Raw genomic sequence first — 24,738 nt, forward strand, 5'->3', positions numbered from 1 at the left:
CAGAGGCACCGGGCACCAGGTGGAAGGCTGGCGGCGCAGGCCAGCAGGGGGCAGCCGAGAGCCGCCCGGCCTCCGGCCCGACGACGGTGCCCCGCCGCAGAAGCGGCCACTTGGCGCCGCCGCCGCCCGCCTGCAGCAGCCCGGCCGCTCCGGGGCCGCCGCCATGACCATCAGCGCGCTCCGCCCGGGGGGCAGCCCGCGCCTGCAGCTGCCCTGCCTGGCCAAGGTGGGTGGGGGCGGGCGGGCGGGGGGCGTCGGAGGTTGCCTTGGGTCTCCGCCAGCCCCGGGGGCGGCGGGGAGGGGTGGGGAGCCCCGGGTCCCCCCGCTGCCCCTCCGGGAGCCAGCGGGTCTGGGTCTGAGCGGCTGCCGCCCCGCAGATGGAGCGCGTGGTGCTGGGCATGCAGGACCCGGACATGGGCATCAAGCTGCGCAGTCAACGCCTCCTGCTCACGGTCATCCCGCACGCCATGACCGGTGAGTGAGTCTCCCCCGATGGCGCGCCCCGCCGCCCCTCCGCCTTCCCGGCAGCGCGCTTCCCGCGGGGATCTCGGCGCGGCGGCGGCGGCGGCGGCTGCGCCAAGCTGCTTCTGGATGGATGGAGAGGGAGGGCCGGTCTGAGCCCCGCCGGGGCGCCCCAGCAATGACGGGGCCGGTGGGGGCGGGCGGCGCCGGGCTCCCTGCTGACCGGGGGGCTCGCTCTCCCCGCAGGATACGACATCGTAGAGTGGCTCCTCCAGAAATACGGCCTCTCGGAAGAGGGTGAGTCGCCGCTGCGCAAAGCTCTGCCGCGCCCCGCGGAGCTGCTCGCGGGCGCGGCTGCGGGCGGTCTGATGTGCCGGGGGGCGGCTGGGCGGGGGGCTGCTCACGACCCTCATCCTTCCCGCAGAGTCCCTGCACCTGGGCAAGCTGATCGTGAAGCACGGCTACATCTACCCGCTGAAGGAGCCGCGCAGCCTCGCCCTGCGCGTCGACGAGACGCCCTACCGCTTCCAGGTGGGTCGGCCAGCATCTCTGGGAACGGAGGAGGTGGAGGGGGGCGGTCCTTCTCTCAGGCTCCGGGAAGCCTGGGGGCGCAGAGTCGCCGTCTGCATAGGGCAGCCCCCTGCCAGGAGGACCTTGGGGGTGGAGCAGCGCCGCCTCTGCAGGCCAAAGGGGCTTGGATGGCTCTTGCCCCGCTCCCCCCAACCAGGCAGGGCCGGGTTAAGATCTCTAGAGGCCCTAAGCGCTTGGAAGATTTGGGTGCCCCCACAGATATCTAATTCAAAATATAAACTATAATAAACTGCAGAATAGATTTTTGTTTTTCGAAATGAAACAAAACCTACAGTCAGATGGGAAAAAGTATTTATTTTTATATACTTTATTTACATTTTTTTTGGGGGGGGGAGGGAATCCCATACTTTTTCTAACTGCAAAGTCCGTGGTAAATCCGGCAGTGGGAGATGTCTGTGGTGCCCTCTTTCGATGATGCCCTTGGCAGGTGCTGCTTTCGGTTCATAGTTAATCCGGCCTCTCTCTCTGTGCTCCGCAGACCCCCTATTTCTGGATGAGCACCAAGTGGCCAGCGACAGACCTGGATTATGGTGAGAGCTGCTTTTCTGGGGCCCCCCAGGAGCCCAGGGAGTCCCTGTCCTCTGGGCAGCTTGACCCCAGGCAGTGGGGGAACCCCCAACCAGGTTCCCTGACCAACGGCAGACCCTCCCTTTTCCAGCCATCTACCTGGCCAAGAAGAACATCCGTAAGCAGGGAGAGCTCATTGAGCATGAGAAGGTAAAGGGGGGGGGCATGGTGGATGGGGGCAGGTGGGAGGGGGGAATGCAGCCCCCTCTTCATGCTTCCTGGCTCCCCTCTTCTGGAATGACGGTATCCCCTGCAGGAAGATTACAACCAGCTGCACAAAAGGATCAACCACACCTGGGACTTTGTCGTTATGCAGGCTAGAGAGCAGCTCCGGTGAGTATGTGGGGGGCAGGAGGAAGTGGCAGCCATGTGGGGCATGGGGCTGGGAAGCCAGAGGCCCTGAAACTCTGTCCTTCCCTCCTCTTGACGCCCCCAGGGCAGCCAAGCAGCGGCGGAAAGGCGACCGGATCGTCATCGAGTGCCAGGAACAGGCCTACTGGCTCGTCAACAGGCCCCCGGTGAGGCGGGGAAGGGGAGGCAGCCCAGCCTGAGAGAAGCTGCTGCCCTTGCAGGAGGCAGCCAGCCCCACTGTTCTCCTAACTCGCAGGGCCACATGGGGGTCAGGGGACCAAAGGCCCTTCTAGGCCAGGCAGATGCCCCCCAAGAAGCCCACAAGTGCAGAGCCGTCTTTCCCATAGGGCTTAGTGGTGCGACACGCCAGGGCGCTGGCCTCCCAGGGGCACCCCAGCAAGTGGGGCAGCTGTGCGGCTTTCCCCGCGGCCTCCCTTTCCCCTGCATGCCCGCCAGCTGCGCCCCACCAACCATATGGCCAGCGGGCTCGCAGCTTCCCTCCCACGCCTCTGCGGGGATTGCTCTCCTGCAGCGGCATGGGGGAGAGTTCTGCCCCCCCCAATGGCTGGCAGTGCGCAGCTACGGCCACCCCAACGCTATCCATGGTAATTTGGGGATGCTGGGCAGATATTTGCACCCCGGCGGCGCATCTGCTAAAGATGGCCCTGCACAAGTGGGGCATGAGCTGAACAGCGCGACCCCTAGCAATTGGTGTTTAGGGGCAGACTGCCCATGAACAGGGAGGGTTTGTATGGCTTTTTGGGATGCAGGTGGCACAGTGGTCTAAACCACTGAGCCTCTTGGGCTTGCTGGTTGGCAGTTCGAATCCCCATGACTGGGCGAGCTCCCATTGCTCTGTCCCAGCTCCTGCCAACCTAACAGTCTGAAAGCACACCAGTGCAAGTAGATAAATAGGTACCGCTGTGGTGGGAAGGTAAACAGCATTTCTGTGTGCTCTGGTTTCCGTCACGGTGTCCCGTTGCACCAGAAGCGGTTTAGTCATGCTGCCCACATGACCTGAAAAGCTGTCTGTGGACAAACGCCGGCTCCCTCGGCCTGAAAGCAAGATGAGCCCTGCACCCCATAGTCACCTTTGACTGGACCTAACCATCCAGGGGTCCTTGACCTATATGGCTGTTATTACTAATAGGTATCACACCAGTTTACTGGCTCCCTTTCCCAGCCACCTCAGCTGCCGCCTCCCACTGCCCTGTTCTTCTAGCCAGAGTGGCATTGCAGAGGGGATGGCGTGGGCATCTCCTGGGCAGTGAGCTCCTCCTCCTTCTCAAGTGCTGGCCTCCCTTGCCCGGGGGCATCTGGGTCCAGAGCAGAGGAGGCCCCTGAGGCCCCTCCTTGACCCCTCTCGCCCCGGGAGGCAGGCCTAGGGTTTATCCTGCACCCCCAGGGCACCTCCAGGTTAGTGGCAGAGCGGGAACTTGGAGCCCCGCTTGCCCGGGCGCAGGGTGGGCATCCCGCTCTGGGAGGGAAGGGTAAAATCCAGCCTCTCCTGCTTGCAGCCTGGCAGCCTGAACGTGATGGAGGGAGGGCCGGAGAGGAGGAACTGCCAGAGCACCCGAGTCCAGCTGGTGAGTGCAGGAGGGGGGTGGTGGCGGATCTGGGGGGCAGTGGGGAGAGATGGGCACACTGCTGGGCCACCCTTGCCCTGGGCTCTGTGCCCCAGCTCTCCCTGGGCAGCTGCTGCAGCTGCATCAGAGCCTCTGGCATGGCTTGCTGGCTCCCAGCAATGCCCCCAGCACACCTGCCTCTTGTTCACCAATGGTGGGGGGCACCCTCTGTGCCAGCCTTACCGCCTGCTTTCGCTTGGTGGTAGAGCAATGCCTGTCTCTGGCTTCCCTGCTCCCCCATTGCAGTGGGTGAGTTGGCCAGCCCAGGGTGGGGCAGGCAACCCCCACCTGTGCCTGACCCCACTAGGGGTTCCTCTTGGGTGAGGATGTGCCTCTGTGTTGACTTTTCTCTTTCTGGAAGGTGCCTGTCGCCCTGGCTCCCTTCGCCCCCTCGGCAGCCCCCCCCCCCAGCTTTGCAGATTATAATATTAATATGATTATTCATACTTCACCTTTTCCCCTAATGGGACTTAAGGCGGCTCACAGATACAAATAAGAACTGCTATAAACCTGGCCAGGGGTGGTGGGATGGGGAGATGGTTAAAAAACAATTAAACATTGATAGAAGTAAAACAGTATACTGTATTGGCTCGAATATAAGCCGTACCTTTAAAATTCAAGGGGGAAAAAAGAAAAATGCTTGAATATAAGCCGCTCCCTTAAAATTCCACAAGTGCTCACACCCATCCCCTGTTCCCGTTTGTCTGTCTCAGCAGCGATCTCACAAAAAATGCCAGTTTTCGTATGGCCATTAATTTAAGCTGCACTTTTAACTTTGCAGTGGGAATTTGGAAAAAAAAAGTGCGGAATGTCAATGGGTAAAAATGATGGTAACTGCAGCCAGACAGGTTATAGCAAGTAATTGGGAAAATGCAGAAGAGTTAGGGGTGAACCAATGGAGGAAAAAACTGAATAATATTATAATTTTAGAATATCTAACTGTGAAGATACACAGAATGAAAGGGTTTAAGGTCAGTGAGAAAGAGGAGGATTGGTTTGAGAAGATATTGAATTATTTGGGTAGGTTTGAACAATCTGGGGCAATTAAAAGGTTAAAAGTTAAATCTTGTGTATGGGGGAGTGTTAACGTATATAAAATTGTACATATGGTTGATTTGAATATGTTATTATTGATTATGTATACCCAATGCACCAACCGCCTGGGGGATTTCACTGTTTGTGTTTTGGTTGTTGGTAAAAAATAAAAAAATTAAACTATATATATATATATGGGCCGATACGGTACATATAATAAATTCTATGAAAACCCTGCAAATAATGGCAATAGCAGCAGCCAGCACCAGCCTCTTCCTCAAAAGCAGACAGTTCCCCCAAATCTGAGGGAGCAAGGAGGACAGTGAGGAGGGAGCCAGCTGGGCTTCCCTAGGCAGGGAGTTCCAAAGTTGCCTGGGAGGAGCCACCACCGAGAAGGCCCTCCTTGCATCCCCACCAAGAAGGGCTACGAGGGGGGGGGGACGATGATGACTGAGGGAAGGGTCTCCCCCTTTGTGTGCGGACTGCCCCCCTCGTCCCTGTGCTGGGGGGGGGTGTCGGGCTGCGTCCGTCTCTCTGTCTCACATTGCTCTGTCTGCCTGTGCTCCTCTTCCCTCCCTCCCCCTCCCTACTGACCACTGGGGTCTGTTTTCTTCTCTTCTGTCTGCCGCTTTGTCCGTCTGTCCGTCCACGTAAGTCACTAACACAGCCATGTAACTAACTCGCTGTTTGCCGCTGGAATGGGGGGGGGGCGGGGGCTCAGCTTGCTGGTGGGTGGGAAGGGTCCCTTAGCCCCATTCTGCCTTTTGAGTGGGTGGGAGGAGGGGGGGCCCCCATCGGGAGAGGTCTGAGCCTGGCGCTTTGCTCTCTTGCTTCAACTCTGGACATCTCTAGTTAAAGGGAGTTGGGGGGAAGGGGAGGGAAAGGCCGGGGGGGGGGAGCAGCAAGCCTGGAGTCTGACCCTCTCTGAGAAGATGAGGGGGGCAGCGAGGCAAAGGCAGCCCCTGAGATTTGCTCACCTCTTTCTATCCCTCTTCCCTTTCCAGGAAAAGAATACGGATTATTACAAACGGGAGGTGAGTTTATTGGGGGGGGGGGGGGCCTGAAGGGATACAGGAATCACAGAATTGTAGAGTTGGAAGGGACCCCCCTTGTCCCATCCCCTGAAATGGAGGAATCTCAGCTAAAGCATCCCTGACATTCAACCTCTGCTTAAAATCTCCAAGGAAGGGGAGTTGAACACCTTCAGAATCTCCTTATAACTTGAAGCCATTCTTTTGGGTCCTACCCTCCAGAGCAGGAGAAAACAAGCTGGCTCTGTCTTCCAGAGGACAGTAGTAGTAGTAGTAGTAGTAATAATAATAATAATAAAATTATTCTTTAAACCCGCCCACATCTGGCTGGGTTTCCACAGCCACTGTGGGCGGCTCCCAACAGAATATTCAAAATAGAATCAAGTATTAAAATCATCCCTAAACAGGGCTGTCTTCAGATGTCTTCTGAAAGTCAGATAGTTGTTTATTTCCTTGACATCTGATGGGAAGGCATTCCACAGGGCAGGTGCCACCACCAAGAAGGCCCTCTGCCTGGTTCCCTCTAACGTCACTTCTCGCAGGGAGGGAACCGCCAGAAGACCCTCGGATCTGGACCTCAGTGTCTGGGCTGAATGATGGGGGTGGAGAACCATGTTCCAGACTCAGTTTGGGGAACATGGGAGGGTTTTGTTTCCTTCCTAGTTTGCCCAGTCAGGCGTGCAGCTCCTTCTGGGGGTCGGGGGGGAGACCCTCCTTACCTCTTGAAGGGTTAATGTGGGAGGCAGGTGGGCCAAGTTCTTGGTGGGCCAAGAGCAACGCAGGTCAAGATCAGGAGGTGCCCTTGAGGCTGCTGCTGAGATGCCTTGGGCCAGCTGGAGTGAGTGGGTGGGAGGGGGTTGCAGGCAGCTCCTTGACCCCCCCCCCCCCGTTCTCTTGGACGCAGATCCACTACTGCCGCGCCGCCATGGTCAGGACAAGGGTCAAGTCTTCCGTCTGCCTGGAAGGGTGAGTGGCAGCGGCTGCCAGCTGGCCAGGGGCTTCCAGGGGCAGGTGGGGCTCACCTGGGGCTCTGCAGGTGGAACAACAATGGTCCCAGCTGGTGGCACCCACGGGCCACTTTCCCCCAGGAGGACGAGGAACCAGGAAGGAGCAATCTTTGGGTTCCTTCAGTGAACCAGCTACAAATCCACCTCACTGTTGCCTCGTCCAGGCCACATTTGGCAGTTGCGCTTCCAGTCCTCAGGCTTACAATCTAAAAGGCAGGGGGCAAGGGGTGGGGGTGGGGAGAACAGTGACTAGGGCCAGATTGAGGTTTGATGAGGCCGTAGTAATGGGCCCCTTTATATGTCCAGCTGTCCTTTGTCAACAACAATTTGTCGCTGTTCTTTTGTGTTGAATATAATGCTATATGGTAATTTATGGACCTCATAGGTATCTAAAATAGGGACGCGGGTGGCGTTGTGGGTTAAACCACAGAGCCTAGGGCTTGCCGATCAGAAGGTCGGCGGTTCGAATCCCAGCGACGGGGTGAGCTCCCATTGCTCTTTCCCAGCTCCTGCCCACCTAGCAGTCCGAAAGCACGCCAAAGTGCAAGTAGATAAATAGGTACCACTGTGGTGGGAAGGTAAACGGTGTTTCCGTGCGCTGCTGTGGTTTGCCAGAATAGGCTTAGTCATGCTGGCCACATGACCCTGAAGATGTATGCTGGCTCCCTCAGCCAATAAAGCAAGATGAGCACCGCAACCCCAGAGTCAGGGGTCCCTTTACCTTTACCTAGGTATCTAAAGCCATTTGCACATGCAGAATGTAGGCACCCTATATATAGAAAGGAGCAAAGTAGTGATATTTTAGGGAGCAGGCTGGCCCGTGACTTACATCAGAGGAGCCTACACAACACAAAACACTGTATGTAGGTTTTATTTGTTTTTTATCTTATATTTTGGAATTGTACATCCAGTTTTTTCCTCTTTAATTTTTTTGGGGGGCCCCCAAGAGAGTGGGGCTCTAGCTTGTTTAGCTTATGATAATGATTGAGAGGTGGGGTGGGGGGGCGGGGAGCAGGGTTCTGCCCATTCCTTGGTTCCACAGCCTTACTGGGTGATGTGAGTTGCCTATTTCATACGTGTTTCTTCTTTGGGGGGGGGGGTCCTTGCATCTCTCTGCCTGTTGCTCCCAGGGTGGGCTTAGCCCCTTTGCTGTACCTGGCAGCAGAGAAGGCCCCCACTGACTCCCCACCCCCCACCTCATGCTGCCTCTGCAGGTACCTCAAGTTCAACGAGCAATACGTGCCGCACGATCCCATCATGTCCGGCTGCCTCCCCAGTAATCCCTGGATCACAGACGACACCACCTACTGGGCCATGAACGCCCCCACGTAAGTGCATTGCCCCAATTGGTGGAGGCGCCCCCGATGCCTGCCCGGCCCCCTCCTTGCCAGCGTCTGTGCTGTGCCTCCCCCCACCTCTCTCTTTGGGGAAAGGCCCCTTGGCTTTCAGGGGTCCCTCAGGGCTTGCATTACACCCTGCCCCCCCCCCCGCTTGCCTGCAGGGTGACAGCCCCCACCAAGCTGCGAGTGGAGCGCTGGAGCTTTGGCTTCAGTGAGCTGATCGGGGACAGCCTGGGCCGGGTGCAGCTCCTGGAGTTCCTCAAGAAGGAGTTCAGTGGTAGGTCCAGCTTTAATAATAATAATAATAATAATAATCAATTTATTTATACCCCACCAATCTGGATGGGTTTCCCCAGCCACTCTGGACAGCTTCCAACAAAATATTAAAAATGCAATAAAACATCAGACATTAAAAACTTCCCTAAACAGGACTGCCTTCAGCTGTATTCTAAAAGTCAGATAGTTGTGTATTTCTTTGACATCTGATGGGAGGGCGTTCCACAGGGCGGGCGCCACCACCGAGAAGGCCCTCTGCCTGGTTCCCTGTAACTTGGCTTCCCGCAGGGAGGGAACTGCCAGAAGGCCCCCGGAGCTGGACCCCAGTGTCCGGGCAGAACGCTGGGGGTGGAGATGCTCCTTCAGGTATACAGGGCTGAGGCCATTTAGGGCTTTCAAGGTCAACATCAACACATTCATTTCTGCTCGGAAATGTACTTTTGCCTCTGGGGAGCGCAAGACCAACTTGCCCCCCATCGTCCTTTCCCCTGGGGCCCTCCACCTCTTCAGCTTCTCCTACCTCTCTCCTCTTCCTCTCCTGCTTCTCCAGCTGAGAACCTGAGCTTCTGGGAGGCCTGCGAAGAGCTGCGCTATGGGGAGCAGGCCCGGATCGAGGAGATCGTGGACTCCATCTACCAGTAAGCGCCTTGCTCTCCTCCCCTCGCTGGCTCCCGCCTGCATGGCCGGCACAAGGCGTTTTGCTGCCCGAAGCCGAGGGCAAGAAGCAGCCTCCTCCCTGTCCCGTTCCATGCGCGAAATCTCCGCAGACCCTCGGATCTTGTTTCTGCCTCCTCTGCTGCACCCCAAAAGGCAGCGGCTGAGTTTAGCGGGTGCAGGATGGGTTGCAAAGCACTCGCCCACCCAGAGTTCCCTGCGCTTGCTGGTCTTCAATCTTGGCCGCCTGAGGTAGCAAGTGCCTCATGGTAGGGCCGGCCCAGGATGGCCTCTCACCATAGGGGGCTCCAATGGGGCTGTTTGGCACTTCTCCAGAGCCTTCGCCTCTCCCTTCCTCCCAGCCCCAAGGGAACCTGAACCTCCAAGCCAAGCTGGGTTTCCCAGACCCCACACAGGCACTTCTGCTCAGTGCCCACCTGTAGCGTTCCCAAAGCAAGGAAGGATTGGCCTCGGATTAATAAAATACACATGAGGCTTGACCAGCCAGACTCTGGGAGGGGTGCCAATAATAATTCTCCTCTGTCCACCCCTCGGCCCAGGTCGTTTTATGCACAAAAGAACTTTTTACGCAGTGTTCATAAGAACCAATAAGATTTCCTCTGAGCATTTCAAAACCCCCACGTGGGGACAAAGTTGAAAGTTAAAACTACAAAGAAACTATTTCTGCATAGTAGTCCAGAGCCTGCATAGTAGTCCAGAGTAAATAAAATAAGAATAAAAGGAGGAATGCATTCAGCAAAACCCCGGTGGTAATAAACAGGAGAGGCAGGATTTACCATCTCCTTGTGAACTCTCTTCCTGGCCCTTAAGATCTATCTAAAGATTAACAAACTACATCAAAGTAACCTATTAACTTTATGTACTGAGGATGCCTGATGAAGCAACTGGCCTGTGTTTCAGAATGCTTATACGTGCCTGTCAGGCGTAGAGAAAGCAAATGGCAGAGGTGGAGAGGCTTGTGGGATTTGATCAGAAACTATTGTCAATGAATCAAACCCAGACGACGCCATGCTTTCGTCGCGGACACAATGGCTTGCTTCATTTTTCATGATTCCTCATAGCAATCTCACCTGACCCCCCACACTCTGGATATTTGCACCCCTACACCCACCCATGCCAGGAGCTCTCTGCCCCCTCCCCATGCCAAGGCAGCTCTTGCTCCCTCCAGGCAGTTCCTGGCCCCCGGCGCCACCCGCTGGGTGAACATCGACAGCAAGACGATGGAGAGGACTCTGGAAGGCATTAAGACCCCCCACCGCTACGTCATGGATGACGCCCAAATGCACATCTACATGCTGATGAAGAAGGTGCGGAGCAATCCTGGGGGTGGGTGCTCGGGGCTGGGGCTGCCTTGGCCATCGTCGCCCCCCCCCAGTCACCCCAGAGCTCTTCCCCTTCCCTGCTAGGACTCCTACCCTCGCTTCCTGAAGTCCGATCTCTACAAGAACCTGCTGGCGGAGGCTGTCATTCCCCCGGAGACGAAGAAGCGGTGAGCAGATGGGGAGGGGGCCCGCAAGTGCCCCCCACTTCAGGGAGGGTGCTGGCATGGGGTTGTGGGGAGATTGCCTCTCTGCAGTGTCAGACCGGACCCTTCCTCTCCCCCCGCAGGGTCTTTCCTTTCATGCGGAAGCAGCGCCACTCCAGCCCCAGTCCTGCCCTGCTGCCCCCCCCGGGGGACCATGAGGCAAAGGCCGAAGACAAGAGCAAAGTGGGGCCGCCCGCCCCGGTGGAGGAGGGGGGCGAAGAGGACGGCGGCACCTAGGACCCCCCCCCAATTCCCCTTGCCATCCACACACAGGCAGGAGAAAGGCCTCCCTTTGCCTCCCCCCCTGCTGACTCTCCTGGACGTCCCTCGACTGATGCTCATAACTGACCTTCCTGTATCCCCCCCCCACTGGAACGAAGCCATATGATGCAGGAGCCCAGCACAGACGCATCACCTCCTCTGCCTTATCTGCTTCTTGGAGCACTGCCCCCCCCCGACACTCTCTTGCCTCAGGAATTGCCCCCCTCCCTGCCTAGAGCGCCCACCTGCTCCCAGCCCCCCTCCTTCAGCTGAGCAGCGTTCCTTGCCCCCCTCCCTCCCATGCACAACTGACTCAGGCTGTCCCTAAAACCCCAGAGGTGGAAGGCCTTGTGTGTGCCCCCCCGACAGGTCCTCCAGTGGTTTGTGAGGGATGCCACCCCTGGCCAGGCCTCCAGATGGGTCCCAGAGCAGGGTGGGGGTGTCCTTTGCTCCCGCAGCTGCCTGAGGGGAGGGGGCTGTGCAAGGCCAGAAGGGCCGGGCTTTCTTCTGCTCTGCGCCCCCCCCCGCACCCACTCAGCCCTCCAGATGTCTTCCAGCACCTGTTCGGTGTGTGAAGGAGGTTGCAGCTGCTGGAAGTTCTGTTCTGCAAAGATGGAATACAATAAAAACCCGTTGGAACAGCAGAGCTGTCTAGGGGCTGCTCAGTTTTTCTTCCTTTCTCCACCCAAAGAACTGGGGGCGGGGGGGGGGCATTTGCAGTCAACAGGGAGAAAGGGGTGGGGGTGGGGGCTAGGGGAGCAAAAGCTTCTCATTCTGGAACCTCCGGGGTGTCTTTCCTTCCCCAAAGGGGGTGGTGGGGGTTTGAGCAGAGGGAGGGGGCAGCCATGTGTGGGGCAGGGAAGATGCCTGGCTTCAAGGCAGCTGCAAGGAGTGGGGTGGCCTGCCTAGACTGCCTGCAATGGGGGGGGGCAGCGGATGAGACCCCCACAGTGCCATTTCTGCGTTGCGGGGGCTGGGCTGGATGACCCTTGTGGGGGGGTCCCTTCCAACTCTTCTTCTTCATAGAGTTTATATACTGCCCTATACCCGGGGGTCTCAGGGTGGTTCACAGAATAAAATCAAGATATAAAACCACAAAATACCTAACAAAAACAAAAACAACGCAACAGCCCACCCCCCACAAAAAGCAGATTTTAAAAGAGCATAGGATGTAAATCGGATCATCCAAAGGCCTGGCGCCTAAAGGTGTATAGTGAAGGCACCAGGTGAACTTCCCTGGGGAGAGCATTCCACAGGCGGGGAGCCACTGCAGAGAAGGCCCCGTTCTCGTGTTGCCACCCCCCCTCTGGACTTCTCGAGGTGGCGGCAAACAGGGAGGGCCTCAGAAGAGGATCTCAGGGTCCGGGTAGGTTTATATGGAAAGAGGTGGTTCTTGAGATATTGCCGTCCTGAGTCGTTTAAGGCTTTATAGGTCAAAACCAGCACTTGGAATTGGACCCGGAAACTAATTGGTAGCCAGACCAGGATCAGTGTAAGATGCTGAAACCGTCTTGCTCCAGTGGCTGCAACCTGGCTGCTGAATTCTGCGCCAGCTGAAGTTTCCGAACCGTCTTCAGAGGCAGACCTGCGTAGAACGCCCTGCAGTACCCTAACCTTGAGCTTACCAACTCTACAATTCTCACACCCATGTAGCCCTTGGGGAAGATAAAGGGCTCAGGGACCGGCCGTGTCCATCTGCTCCATGCCACCCCCCCTCAGCCCCAAATCTCCTGCCAGGATCTTTCTGCATTTCTGGGGCTTGGGAGGTATTTGCCATCTGCCCAGTAAGGAGATTAGTAGGGGCTGCAAAGCTCCGCTCTCCCATTGCATTTCCCCAGCAGAACCTGGAGAGCCTTAAAACCCCACTTGGCCCCCCATCTTTGAGCAGGGGGTTGCAGCCAAGTCCCCCTCTCATTCCCCTGGCAGGCCTGCGGCGCAAGAGGGCGGCTTTGCCCCCAACATTTCTGCCTGGCCCACCAGTCCTGACGCCTGGGGGAAACTGGGGCAGGGCATCCTCTTAGCCTGGCACTGCTGCCGTTTCCCGCTCGCTAATCCCAGCGTGGCATGCTGCCTCCACTGCTGAACAGATGCCAGCAAAGCACTTTCGGAGCAGATGGGGGCCGAGTGCTGGAAGTCAGCCAGGAGCTGCTCTGCCTGGACCCCCTCTGGCCTGCACAACAGGGACGTGGGGGGTTGTGTATATGTGTGTGCACATTAAAAGCTGAGAGGGCGCAAGCCGAGCCCCTGGTGCCAGGGCCAAGACCTGCTTCTGCAGTTCCTGCTGTGGCTCTTTTTCTGGTGCCGCTGTGCTAATAATAATAATAATAATTTATTATTTATACCCTGCCCATCTGGCTGAGTTTCCCCAGCCACTCCGGGGCGGCTCCCAATCAAGTGTTAAAAACAATACAGCACTAAATCTTAAAAACTTCCCTAAATAGGGCTGCCTTCAGATGTCTTTTAAAGATAAGAGAGCTGCTTATTTCCTTCACATCTGAAGAGAGGGCGTACCACAGGGCAGGCGCCACCACCGAGAAGGCCCTCTGCCTGGTTCCCTATAGCTTCGCTTCTCGCAATGAGGGAACTGCCAGAAGGCCCTCGGCGCTGGACCTCAGTGTCTGGGCAGAACAATGGGGGTGGAGACGCTCCTTTAGGTCTACTGGGCTGAGGCTGTTTAGGGCTTTCAAGGCCAGCACCAACACTTTAAATTGTGCTCAGAAATGTACTGGGAGGCAATGCAGATCTCTCAGGACCGGTGTTATGTGGTCCTGGCAGCCGCTCCCAGTCACCAGTCTGGATGCTGCATTCTGGATTAATTGCAGTAGCCTTGACAGAGGGACTCCTCCTCCAGCTCCTGCTCCCAGGGGATGCAGCGTGGAAGAAGGTGCAGGAGCAGAGCGGCTGCTTGGCATGCAGAAGCCCTTTCCTGGCAGCCTCTCCCAGCCAAGCTCTGGCTCCTTGGACGACTCCTGCCTGGCAGCTTAGGCAGCAGCAGGCCATAGGGACCAACGGCCTCACTGAAAACCTGCACAGGGAAAACTCTGCCGAAGCACAGATGTCCTCTTGCTTGCCTGAGCCCAGGAGGAGGCAAGGGCATGGCCGACCCAGGACTTAGCAAGACTACCAACACTCCCCTCTTGCGTCAAGAGATGCTTCCAGGTACCTAAGGGCTTATTGGAGCGAAGGAGGGGGCTGCCCTGTCACACAGAGGTCTCTCTTTGAAACCCCCACCCCCCAAACAGGAGTGGCATATAACCAGGTCACCGGATTCTCCTTGCCAGTCCGGAGGATTTGAATTTGGGCCTGGGGTGCAAACGAGCCACGGCCTCTTCATCCCAGAGAGAGCATGGGCAGGGGGAGAGGGTGTCGAGAGGAGGGGCCTCTGCCCATTGCGCCTCCTTCCTCCCTCCCAAGTGAATGGCACAGGTCTGGGGGCCCAGCTCATTCTGGCGACCGATTGCAGGAGCCCCAAGATAGAACGAAAACGGAGGTTGTGGACAAGGAACCAGGATTTATTGAAACCACAGTAGTAGCAGCAGCAGCAGCAGCAAACTGGCCAAGTCCCCGCCTCCTGAGGTGCAAGAGGTGGCCCTGTGTGCGAAACCTCCACCACCAAAGCCCAAAGGAAAAACCTTCGAGAAATCCCCGAAGGCGGAAAAGCAGCCCCGTCGGCTCCAGTCCTAGCGGTGGGGGGTGGGTCGCCTGGGCAAAGGATGCTGTGAGGGGCGGGTTTCGGGCCCTTCCCCTTGCAAAGCAGCCAACCCCCTTCCTCCTCCCTGCACCAAGTGGGGCCTGAAGCCAAGGCCAGCAGGGTGGCAAGGCTGGGGAAGGGGGAGCAAGGGAGAGCCCCCCCGCCCCCCCAGGCTGCTGCCCCTGAGCGCTGCAGGCCAGGGTCCCACTGAGCTCTCAAGGCCCCCACCCCCAAACGACTCCCTGGTTCCCTGCTGGCTCCCAGCTGGTGGAGGCAGCAGCGAGAGGGAGGAAGGAGGAGCTGGGCAGCCAAGGGAGTGGGGGCTGCAGACATCAACCCCAGTGAAGTGCAGGGTGCTGAGCCCTCTCCTCCCCCCAGGAGAGTCCATTGGTGGGGGAGCCTTCCAGTGCCAGTCAAGGGGCCACATGCTTGCTTGCCCCCCAATCCAGGCCTCCACAAAGACAGAGAGAGGGAGCCTTTGCAGCAGGAATCCCCCAGGGAAAGGGCCCTGGGTGCGGGCGAGGAGCAGCGCTGGGAAGGCCGCCTCTGCCCCCTCCTGCCATGCCAGCCCTGCCCATTGTCAGCCTCGCGGTGGCTCTTCTCTGCCTTCTGGCGCTGCGGGAAGCCTCTGCCGGCCTCGGGTCCTCCGGGGTCGTCCTCTCCCTGCAGCCCAGCCTTGCCAGCGCTCACTGGGGGCTGCGGTACCTCATCCTGAGGAAGCGCTCCCGGACGCTCTGCTCGCTGTTCTGCGCCACCTGGTTGAGCCAGATCACGCGGCTGCCGGCGATGGCCTCCTTCAGCTTCCACTTCGACAGCATCACTTGCCCGGGGGCCTGCCCTACCTGGGGCCCCGTCAGGAGCACATAGCAGGCGTGGCGGCTCCGCTCAAAGAGCACCCCTGAAAGTAGAAGAGGGTGTAGGATTGGGGGGTAGGCAGCAGCAGCAGCAGCAGCAGCAACAGCAGCCTCCTCCTCCTCCTCCTCGCAGCCGCCCAGCAGCATGGGGAGGGCCCTGACTGTCAGGAGTGTGTGCAGGAGCCAGGCCTTGTGACCAACAGGACTTTGCAGGACTGGGGCCTACCTAAGTTTGTTCTGAAGAGGCAAGGCGCGGCCTCACAGGTGAGGCAGATTCGTAACTCACTGCACCTGGTGGCAAGAGCTGGGAAGGGTTATAAGGTCAGCATTTCCCTTCGGCTCTTTGCCACAGCAACTTGTTTCCTGCCTTGCTGCGTTTGGCTTCTTGCTTCCTGGTACTTGAACCTTGGCTTCTTGATTCCTTGCTTCCTGACCCTCGGACCCCTGATTTCGTGACTCCTTGCTTCCTGACCCTCAGACCCTTGACTTCCTGACTCCTGGCTTCTGGACCCCCGTTCCTGCTCCCACCCCGCCATCTTGCCTCCGGTCCTGACATCCCCTGCCGGGACTTTGATTGCCCGTGAACCGGACCATGACACCGACTTACCCTTAAAGCCCACGATGTGCTCCGTGACGTTGCTCGTCTCCAGAAGGACATTGGGCAAGGCGGGGTGGAACAGGTACAGTTGCTGCTGGGCGCCGTCCCAGGACCCCTGGCACCAAGAGAGAAGAGAGAGCTGCAGGCAAGGGCAAACTGCGTAGAGCAGGCCCCGCCAGCAAGACCCCCCCCCCCATAACACACGGAGGCAGCGCATTCCCTGCTTGAAATGTGCACTGGCGAGGTTGTGGCAATTAGGGAAGGCGATTCTGTTATGCAGTGGCAGAGGAGAGGGGCAGGGGCACCGGGGCAACTCTGTGCCAGTGTGACTGTCGGCCCGGGCACACAAAGCCAGACATGTGGGAAGGCTGGTGTTCTCCTTTTGGGGTTCAGAGGGCTTTCATGGAAAACTGCAGTGGAGTTGGGAGGGAGCACAAAGGTCGTTAGTCCAGCTGCATGCAAAGTCCACTCTTTTGCCCAACGTGGGGCTCAAACGGACGACCATGGGGTTAAGAGTCTCATGCTCTACCAACTGAGCTAGAGATTCCTAAAGGCAAATTCCATTCAGCTACCCCCCCCCCCCCGTCCAAAGCCAGCTGGCAGAAGGAACAGTTTCTTTGCATTTGGGGGTGGGGGCCTTTGCATTCCCTTCCTGCTACAGAATGCCACCCTCCGCTTACCGTTCCGTTTGCGTCCCTCTGGTACAGGCCCCAGAAGAGGAAGACCGATCTGTGGTCGAGGGTGGACAGGGTGGCCGGCGGGGGGCTGTCGGCGCCCGAGAGCAGCTGCAGGCCGGCCTCCCACTCGATGTCTCCAGAGGTACCTTCCATTACCATGACCTGCGGAGAAGAGGCCTGCCTTAGAGGCTGCTGCCTTCTCAGGTCTTTAGCGCTCTTCTCTGCAGCCCCTGCCCCCAAGCAGGCTGCCCTCTGCAGCCCCTGCTCCGGGCGCTTCTGCCACGGGGTGCTGGGCAAGGCAAAGGCTCTCAGCACCCAGAAGCTGCTCCATGGCAGGCCAGGACCATGCCTAACCATCACACCTATAAAATGCATAACTTTGGATCTGATTAAGCGGACCCTCCTTCACCAGATTTGCTCATCTTTAATAATAATAATAATAATAATAATAATAATAATAATAATAATAATAATAATATATAATAATTTATTATTTATACCCCACCCATCTGGCTGGGTTTCCAGCCACCAAAGTCCTGAGGGTGGGAGGTGGCGCTTTTGAGGGGGTGACACTCTCTCTGAAGGAGCAGGTACGCAACTTGGGGTCCTCCTGGGTGCACTGCTGTCGCTTGGGGCCTCCTTCAGCTTTGGCTGGTGGCCCAGCCGCGCCCCCACCTGCACTGGAACAGCCTGACCTCTGTCACCTGTCCTCCTGTAACCTCCAGGTTAGGTTACTGCAATGCGACTGCCTCTGAAGATGCTTTGGAAACTTCAGCTGGTGCCGAATTCAGTGGCCACGATGCTCAGGAGGGCAAGGCGCTCTGAGCATGTATTGCCAACTGTGGCCCAACTGCCCTGGCTGCCAATCAGTTTTGGGGCCCAATTCGAAGTACTGGTTTAAAAGCCTTCAATACCCCAAGGACTGCCTCTCCCCATATGAACTGACTGAGACCCTGCGACTGTCACCCGAGGCCCTTCTTTCTCTGCCCCACGCCCCTACTTCACAAGAAGTCTGGAGGATGGCAACACGAGGACAGTCCTTTCTCGCGGTGTCTCCCGTTTGTAGGATGTTCTCCCCAGAAAGGCTTGCCTGGCGCCTGCTTCACATGTCTTTTGACACCAGGCAAAAACTATGGCCTTTTTAATGGGGGGGGGCAGGGTCCCAGGGGGTCAAAGGCATTGTCCTTGCTTGATATTGTGCTGTGCATTTTTATGATGATTTTCTTGTTTATGCCCTGCCCACCTGGCTAGTTTCCCCAGCCACTCTAGGAAGCTTCCAGCAAAATATAAAACATAATAAAATGGCAGACATTAAAAACTTTCCTGATCAGGGCTGCTCTTTTTCCCCCTGTAAACCACCCTATGATCCTCAGATGAAGGCGGCATTTGAATTTAATTGATAAAAGAAATGGATCATAAAACACTGCCTTTGCTGCAAGGGACTCCGTGTGGCTGTGGGCCTTTAAACAAACCTTCTTCCTGGAAGAGTCTCTGCTCATAACGATAACGTCGACCTCGTCCGGCCTGTAGGCTCCAAGCACAGGCTCGCTGCAAGAGGGAGACGAGAAGGGGCTGAACAAGCCATTCCCAGCAGCCCTGACTGGCACACCGGACCTCTCCCTCCTCCACCCCATCATTCCAGAAAAGGGGGATGAGATTGTTGGTTAAAGAGGGCAGCGGAGAAAGGGATTTATCTCCAGAAAGCTGTGGGGAAGCCCCGCTCCCTTCCCAGTTGCACAAGCCCTTCCCTTCCCTTGGGCATTCTGCCTGAACTCGGGAGCACCGCTGGCGAATTCCTCTGGGCTGCAAAGCCCACCTGTAATTAATTGCTCAGAGCCTCATGCATGGCAAAACCACTGGCTGGCCCTCCTTTTCCCTTCTCCCTCCCGTGCAAAGTCACAGCTCAGGCCACTCTCCCCGCACCTCTTAGGACGAGGCACAAGCCAGAGTCGGACCCTGCAGGTCATGGTTGTTGGCAGAAGCTGGCACCCCTTACCTTAGGATGTGGGGTGTCTCTGTGACCCACATCGAGCCCAAGTGCTGCCCGTCCACCAGCTCAAGCATGTTCGATCTTGAAACCAGAAAATCGGCGCTCGAAGACACAGGCATCTTTGTCAGGTAGCGGATTTCTCCAGAGCTAAACAGGGAGGGACCGAAAGCGTTGGTCATTGCTCAGCTGGGCCTGCAGGGGGCACTTGTGCCAGCTGACACCAATGAGGGCAAGAGGAGGCTGGCGGGGGGAGACCACATTGCCCTCCTGACCCCAGAAGACGGGCTCTTCTGACAAAGGGAAAGAAGCACCTCCTCCTCTGTAGAACTTACAACAACCAGGTGAGGTGGGCCAGTATTTCAGTATGACAGGTGGAGGCTTCCCAGTGCTTTTTTTCTGGGGGTACACATACCCCTAAATATTTTGTGAATCTAACGGGGGAAGAAACTAATTTTTATTTAAAAAAATTAGTTTCTTCTCTAGCCTGGTGAATCGTCAGTTCCGCTGCTCCCTCCGATGGCAGCCTCATTTTCTGTCACGGTGTTTCCTGAGTCTCAGACGGAAGCGGGTGTTTAATGTGTGAAGTAGGAGTTGGAATCTAGCACAGTGATTGGTCCATTTTGTTGTTACCACCACTGATGGCGGCTTCCTTTCCCGCTGTAATGCATGTTCTTTGTACTTTTGTCCATTAACCATATTTATTTTTCTTGGTTTGAACTTGAGTCAAAATGAGAGAACCCCTAAACATTTTCTAAGAAAAAAAGCACTGGGACTTCCTAATACAAGATCTCCAACTGAACTGGCGACTTTTTGGCTCACAGCAACACTACCTCCCTCTCTCAACCCCACTTGCTGCTCTCGGACGTGGCCCTTCTTCCCAAGTTCCCACCCGGCTTGCTCTGAAAGCTACGCATTCTCCCCAAGCCCCCCAATGGCCAACCCCGCCTCCTGCCCCTGCTGGAAGCCCTACAAGCGCTACCTGAGCAAGGTGATTTGGCGCGTGGCGCTGTTGATCGCCGTCTCCCAGAGTGGATCTTCCGTCAAACCAGAGGTGCTGTGGGCAGGAGAGCTGAACCCCATCTGGCACAGCGCTTTCAGAGAGTAGGCGTAAAGGGCCTTTGCTGAGGGAGGGAGGAAGGGAGTCAGTGAGCCAAGCAGCAGTGTCTTTGCCAGACTCCAAAGAGCGTCTCTTCTCCAGAGAGGACCCCGCCCTCGGCAGGGACCCCTGGGCCAAGACGGGGCCTGTCTCCAGAGGGGGAAGGACTCACCTGTGTACAGCAGCACATAGTGGGAGCCCTTCGGAGTGACTTGCATGAGATGGCCGACTCTTCCCGGGAGATGCAAGGTCTCAACGGATCCAATCTGGGTGCCATGTTTCCCTGAATAGAAGTGGGCTTGAATCTGCAGAACAAGCGAAGGCCATGGGATTCTCGCGCCTGGGGAGGAAACTGAGCTATCCTGCCGCCACTGCCTGCTCAGTCTTAAAGAGGCTTGCATGGCAATGCTGAAGAAATGCCAAGTTTCCTCGCTATAGTTATCTATAGTTATTTAAGCTCACCTCCTCTCCCGTCTCAGCAAAGACCAAAAGGTCAGAAGTGCTGTCTCCGTTGACATCTGGGATCTTCAGCAATGGACTCAGCACTGTCGAATTAGGCCCGAGGTTGGCAGCCTCATTCCAGAGAGTCTGGCCTGAGGAATAAGCAGGAAGCAAGGGCCTCATGGGGTGAGGGGAGGGAGGAAGGAGACAAAGGACAGCAGGTCCCAGCATTTTGGGGGCGGCTTGGTCATGGAAGCCAACACACACTCCTGGCCACAACTCTGCCTCTCTTTCCCTCTTGCCCACTTTCTGTTTTGGAACACAGAATATGGGCTAAAATAGAAATGATAATAATAATAATAATAAATTTTTATTTATGCCCCACCCTTCCCGGTTCAGAAAACTGGGCTCAGGGCGGCCAACAACAAATTTAAAACACTTAATTGATGCAACAAAAAACAACATAAAAGACAGTATAAAACAATAAATTCAGAAATTCAAAAATCAGTTTAAGGGGAAAATCCATCCAATAAACGTTAGATGATCACCAGGGCTAGCTGGCTAAATTAGTCCTATTTGGGCCAGCAAGGAGGAGAAGACAGGAACGCCAATGCTCTCCTTTGGCATAAAGGTGGATGGCAGCGGAGCAGCCTCTGGCACCCGATCGCAGAGCGGAGCTCACGGAATTAGACTCAAGAGGCCACTTGGTCGCTGATCCCTCCTGGGGCTGATCCAGCAGGCAGCTCTCTTGTCTGTCTGAGCAGAACGGAATCTCACTGTTGCTGCCCAGAGCAAAGCTGCGTCCAGTTAACTTAGTGCCAGCCCACTTGCAGGATGCAGAGGTGCCCCTTCAGTGGGATGGGTGCTCCTCACTCGATACGATACAATACCTTTATTGTCATTGTCCCATGCAGAACAATGAAATTGAAAAATCTACATAAGACATTCAACCCCCCTAAAAACTCTGAAACCCCATTTTAAAATACAATATACTATAGAGACTCCTTATACTGCATTTAAAACCAGAATTGCATTTGGGTAGAAACTGTTTCTCAGGGGGCTAGTCCTGGTTTTTATAACCCTGTACCTTCCTCCAGAAGGCAGAAGCTGAAAGAGATCATTTCCGGGGTGCGCACTATCCTGCGCTATCTCTGCAGCTTTCTTATGGCACCTGGAAGCATAGATTTGATCTAAGGTGGGAAGAGTGCACCCAATTATTCTCTCTGTAGTCTTTACAACCCCGGACAGCATTGTTTTTCCCCTGACTGTGCAGCCCCCCAAACCACACACACAGACCATAAGTTAGTACATTCTCCACAGTACAATGATAAAATGCCATCAACAGGTCCTTGGAGAGATTGTTTTTCCGGAGGATTCTCAGAAAATACAACCTCTGCTGTGCTCTCTTCATCAGGGTTCTTTGCTGTTTTCTCCCCAGGTTAGGTCACCTCTCAACTCCATTCCCAGAAATTGAAACACCGAGACCTGTTCCACTCCTTCATGAGAATGGGGAAATGCACCCGGAAGAGAAAAGGTATTGAGGAGCTAGTGACACAGAGCCCTTCCTGCCTCCTCTGTTCCTTCCCCCCCTCGCTCTTGTTCAGTTTTTTGATGGTGTGAGAACAGTCTTTAATGTCCTGGGAACATTGGGAGAAGCCCCACATGCAGCTCCCTTAATCAGCTGTGGAGGACGTGTTATGACATTCCATTCCACCTTCAGAGGAACAGGCATGACTGCTGTGTGTCACGTGCCTGTTTACATTCCAGCACAGCCTGCTGGGAACTTCCGTTGTGTGTTTAGCTTTTGCTTATGCTGTTTGCTTGGGCATGAAGGGGAGCAGACATGTTTTTCCTCTGTCCTGATGCTGAATAAAATGCCTGTAAATACGCTTTACACAGCCTCTCTCTGCCCTTCCGTTGTGAAGAGCTCTTATCTCTGCTGGCTTGCATGCCTGGCTTCTGAAGCTCAGGTCGCAGTTCCATGCTGATCCGAGGACCAGAGTTCGCTCGGCTGCTGGCCGGTGGGCTGGAGCCAGCTGGGGGCCTGCCAATTGCCCCTGTTCCCTTGGACGCATCCCAAAATAATACTGGGTACCTTCTTTGATGTTGGACATTGTTTTGAGAAAGTGAGGCATTGGGAAGGGGTGGCTATCTATAAAATGGGACAGTTTGGGCAGAGTTTCACTGAAGCTCGTGCACGGACTGATCGGCCGCAGGGCCCTGCAAACTGAGGCTACCTGGGGGGAGTTGCTTCGCCGCTTCTTGAGGGTTTCCAAGTGGCAGATTGAAGTGCATGCTTGGTATGTACCGTATTTTTGCTCTATAAGACACACCAGACCATAAGATGCACCTAGTTTTTGGAGGAGGAAAACAAGGAAAAAAATATTCTGAATATCAGAAGCCAGAACAGCAAGAGGGATCGCTGCACAGTGAAAGCAGCAATACCTCTTGCTGTTCTGGTTTCTGGGATAGCTGCGCAGCCTGCATTCGCTCCATAAGACTCACACACATTTCCCCTTACTTTTTAGGAGGGAAAAAGTGAGTCTTCTAGAGCAAAAAATACGGTATATATTGCTTGCTGTTTTAAAATATATTTTTTTAATCTTCTTGCTTGCGTATTTTGTATTGCTCATGAATCTCATTTGAAAGGAACCACCTTGTCTTTGGCAAGACAAGCCCCCCAACCCCCTCATCGCACTAGGAAGATTGCCGGCATGCCTCTTGCCGTGACGCTCTGGGCAAGGGGCTGCTGGACACCTGCCTACCTGTCTCCAAGTCGATGGCTGCCAGGATGTCCGGCTCCCCTACAATGAAGCAGGCTGGGGTGTGATCCTGCTCCCCGGAGCAGTCCATCAGCAGGAGCTCTTGGGCGACAGGCCTCTGCCAGAGTGTGGTGCCGTTGGTGCCCGAATGAGCGGCCAGGAAGGCACAGGGGGAGGCCAAGCCTGGAGGAAGAGGAGCAGCCCATTCAGCCCCGGCGGCCTCCTCCCCTCTCTCCCCCAAGGAGCAGTCTCTGCAGAGCCGCTCAAGCCCCAGGAACCCTCACCTTGGCTGGCACAAGAGCTGTTTGTGCTGTTGCTGCCGGCACTGGCAGCCTTGAAGGCAAAGAGGACATCCTGGACCCGGTCCTTGTTGACGTCCTGCATGGCCAGGAACGAGTAGGTTGCTGCAAAGAGGCCAGAATGGGGGGCTTCAGCGATGGGCCGCAAGCACCCGTGGGGCCCCCAGGAGTGGCTGCGGCCCCTGCGCCCACGCACTCACCTGCGTCCTCATAAGTTCTGCTCCACATCCTTTGGGAAATGGGCCTCACTGGGCACGGGATGATAAAGGAGAAGGCAAACACCACCGTGAGGCACAGAAAGAGGGAGAGGAAGAAGGCCGCTGTGCGCCATTGCGAGAGCCGCTTGAGCTTCTTGGGGGCTGCTTCCTTCTGGGTGCAGTTGGCCAGGCCCTCAGGACCTCTGCCCTCCTCGTTCTTCAGCGGGTGGATCTCGGCTTCCAGGTCTTTGCTCTCCATCCTAGCTGGCTCTTTGGGGAAGGAGCTCGGATCCTGCCGCACAGAAGGGAGCCTGGATCAGGCCAAACAAATGCCGCCCTGGCCCAGACCCACAGCAGCCAACCCAACGCCTGTGGGGAGCCTTGCCCAGCAAACAGCATTCAGAGCGGTGCTTTCATTGCTACAGTTTGTGGGGTTTGAACAGTATTCATTTGTGCACAGTTGTTTTTAAATTAACTAATAGTTATAATTAATATAATTAATGATGATGATAATAACAATAATAATAATAATATATAATTAATATATTTATATTAGATAGATAGATAATTTATTACGGTCAAAGACCAGCGTGCACAACACAAATAAAAACAGCATTCATAAAGATAAAATATACAATCAGAGCAGACTGCAGCAAAAGCTCTTGAGTTGAAATTGAGGTAAATACTTACACCCGTACAACCATACGAGCTACCATAGAAATTGACCCTGAGGCACCCCAAAGGGCAACTTCGGCATTTCCCTAGTAAGCTATTATATTCTAGAGGATGAGCTGTGCCTACAAATAATTTATTTATATTTAATATAATTAATAATATAATTAATAATTATAGTCGTCATATGGGCTGAAATGGTTAATAATAGTCATCACGGCAACATTGGTAAAAAGGATAACATGGTCTGTGCTGGTCGAGGCGGCTGAGAGTCCTGCCTGGCCGCCCCCGGCAGCGTCCTTCTCCTCCCGGAACGGGCCCAATCCTCCTCCCCGGGGGGGGGGGCGTCCCGGGCCGGGAATTCTTCCGCCTCCGCCCCCCCGGGCCCTGCAGGCCTTCGGACTACGACTCCCATGATCCCCCTGCGGGGCCGGCCTGCCGGGGCTGCTGGGAGTTGTAGTCCGGAGCCCGGCAGGCGAAAGGGGCGCCCAGGCGGAGCGGGGCCCGGAGCCCCTCGGCAGCCCGCCCTCCCTCCGCCTCCCGCGCCCCCTGCCCCGCTCCTGGCGGCGCTCTGCACATGCACAGGGGCGACGTCACGGCCTACCTTGAGGGGCGCAGGCGCTCCTTCCGACCGGTCCGGCCGAGGGGCGGGGCCTGGCGAGCGCATGCGGAAGAGCGCATGCGCCCAGCGGCGCACCGACGTCACGGGAGCGCC

General features: G+C 56.1%; 2 protein-coding genes across 3 annotated transcripts; one reads left to right on the forward strand and one right to left on the reverse strand.

The window, feature by feature from the left end:
• The first annotated feature begins 139 nt into the window (after window positions 1–139).
• Window positions 140–11,392, forward strand: RGS11 (regulator of G protein signaling 11). 2 transcript variants are annotated; one of them, XM_079952282.1, is made up of 17 exons: window positions 140–226; window positions 378–474; window positions 709–759; window positions 887–993; window positions 1,532–1,583; window positions 1,712–1,770; window positions 1,877–1,953; window positions 2,057–2,138; window positions 3,489–3,557; window positions 5,636–5,665; window positions 6,567–6,628; window positions 7,884–7,997; window positions 8,171–8,286; window positions 8,836–8,923; window positions 10,129–10,267; window positions 10,367–10,449; window positions 10,569–11,392. In XM_079952282.1, the coding sequence occupies exons 1-17, from the start codon at window positions 164–166 to the stop codon at window positions 10,720–10,722; spliced, it is 1,443 nt and encodes a 480-aa protein (XP_079808408.1). In that variant the 5' UTR covers window positions 140–163; the 3' UTR covers window positions 10,723–11,392. The 2 variants fall into 2 exon arrangements, with proteins under 2 accessions (XP_079808408.1, XP_079808409.1); XM_079952283.1 differs by having other exon boundaries at window positions 5,642–5,665.
• Window positions 11,393–14,237: 2,845 nt separating this feature from the next.
• Window positions 14,238–24,727, reverse strand: FAM234A (family with sequence similarity 234 member A). Its single transcript, XM_079952952.1, has 12 exons — window positions 24,628–24,727; window positions 23,355–23,643; window positions 23,140–23,259; window positions 22,859–23,038; window positions 20,115–20,245; window positions 19,825–19,957; window positions 19,536–19,677; window positions 18,563–18,703; window positions 18,039–18,114; window positions 16,570–16,728; window positions 15,899–16,004; window positions 14,238–15,335 (listed from the first exon to the last, which is right to left on the reverse strand). The coding sequence occupies exons 1-12, from the start codon at window positions 24,688–24,690 to the stop codon at window positions 15,124–15,126; spliced, it is 1,752 nt and encodes a 583-aa protein (XP_079809078.1). The 5' UTR covers window positions 24,691–24,727; the 3' UTR covers window positions 14,238–15,123.
• Between the last annotated feature and the right edge of the window lie 11 nt (window positions 24,728–24,738).

Source organism: Podarcis cretensis (genome assembly GCF_951804945.1).
Source record: "Podarcis cretensis genome assembly, chromosome: 14".
In the NCBI taxonomy this organism is placed as follows: domain Eukaryota; kingdom Metazoa; phylum Chordata; class Lepidosauria; order Squamata; family Lacertidae; genus Podarcis; species Podarcis cretensis.

Bases quoted from the DNA above. Each gene is read 5' to 3' on its own strand.
- RGS11 (XM_079952282.1), top strand. From the start codon at position 164: ATGACCATCAGCGCGCTCCGCCCGGGGGGCAGCCCGCGCCTGCAGCTG. The intron at 475-708 runs GTGAGTGAGTCT...CTCTCCCCGCAG, and splicing joins CATCCCGCACGCCATGACCG to GATACGACATCGTAGAGTGG. The intron at 1,954-2,056 runs GTGAGTATGTGG...TGACGCCCCCAG, and splicing joins CAGGCTAGAGAGCAGCTCCG to GGCAGCCAAGCAGCGGCGGA.
- FAM234A (XM_079952952.1), bottom strand. From the start codon at position 24,690: ATGCGCTCGCCAGGCCCCGCCCCTCGGCCGGACCGGTCGGAAGGAGCG. The intron at 18,115-18,562 runs GTAAGGGGTGCC...TCCCTCTTGCAG, and splicing joins GAGACACCCCACATCCTAAG to CGAGCCTGTGCTTGGAGCCT. The intron at 15,336-15,898 runs GTAAGTCGGTGT...TTCTACTTTCAG, and splicing joins GCACATCGTGGGCTTTAAGG to GGGTGCTCTTTGAGCGGAGC.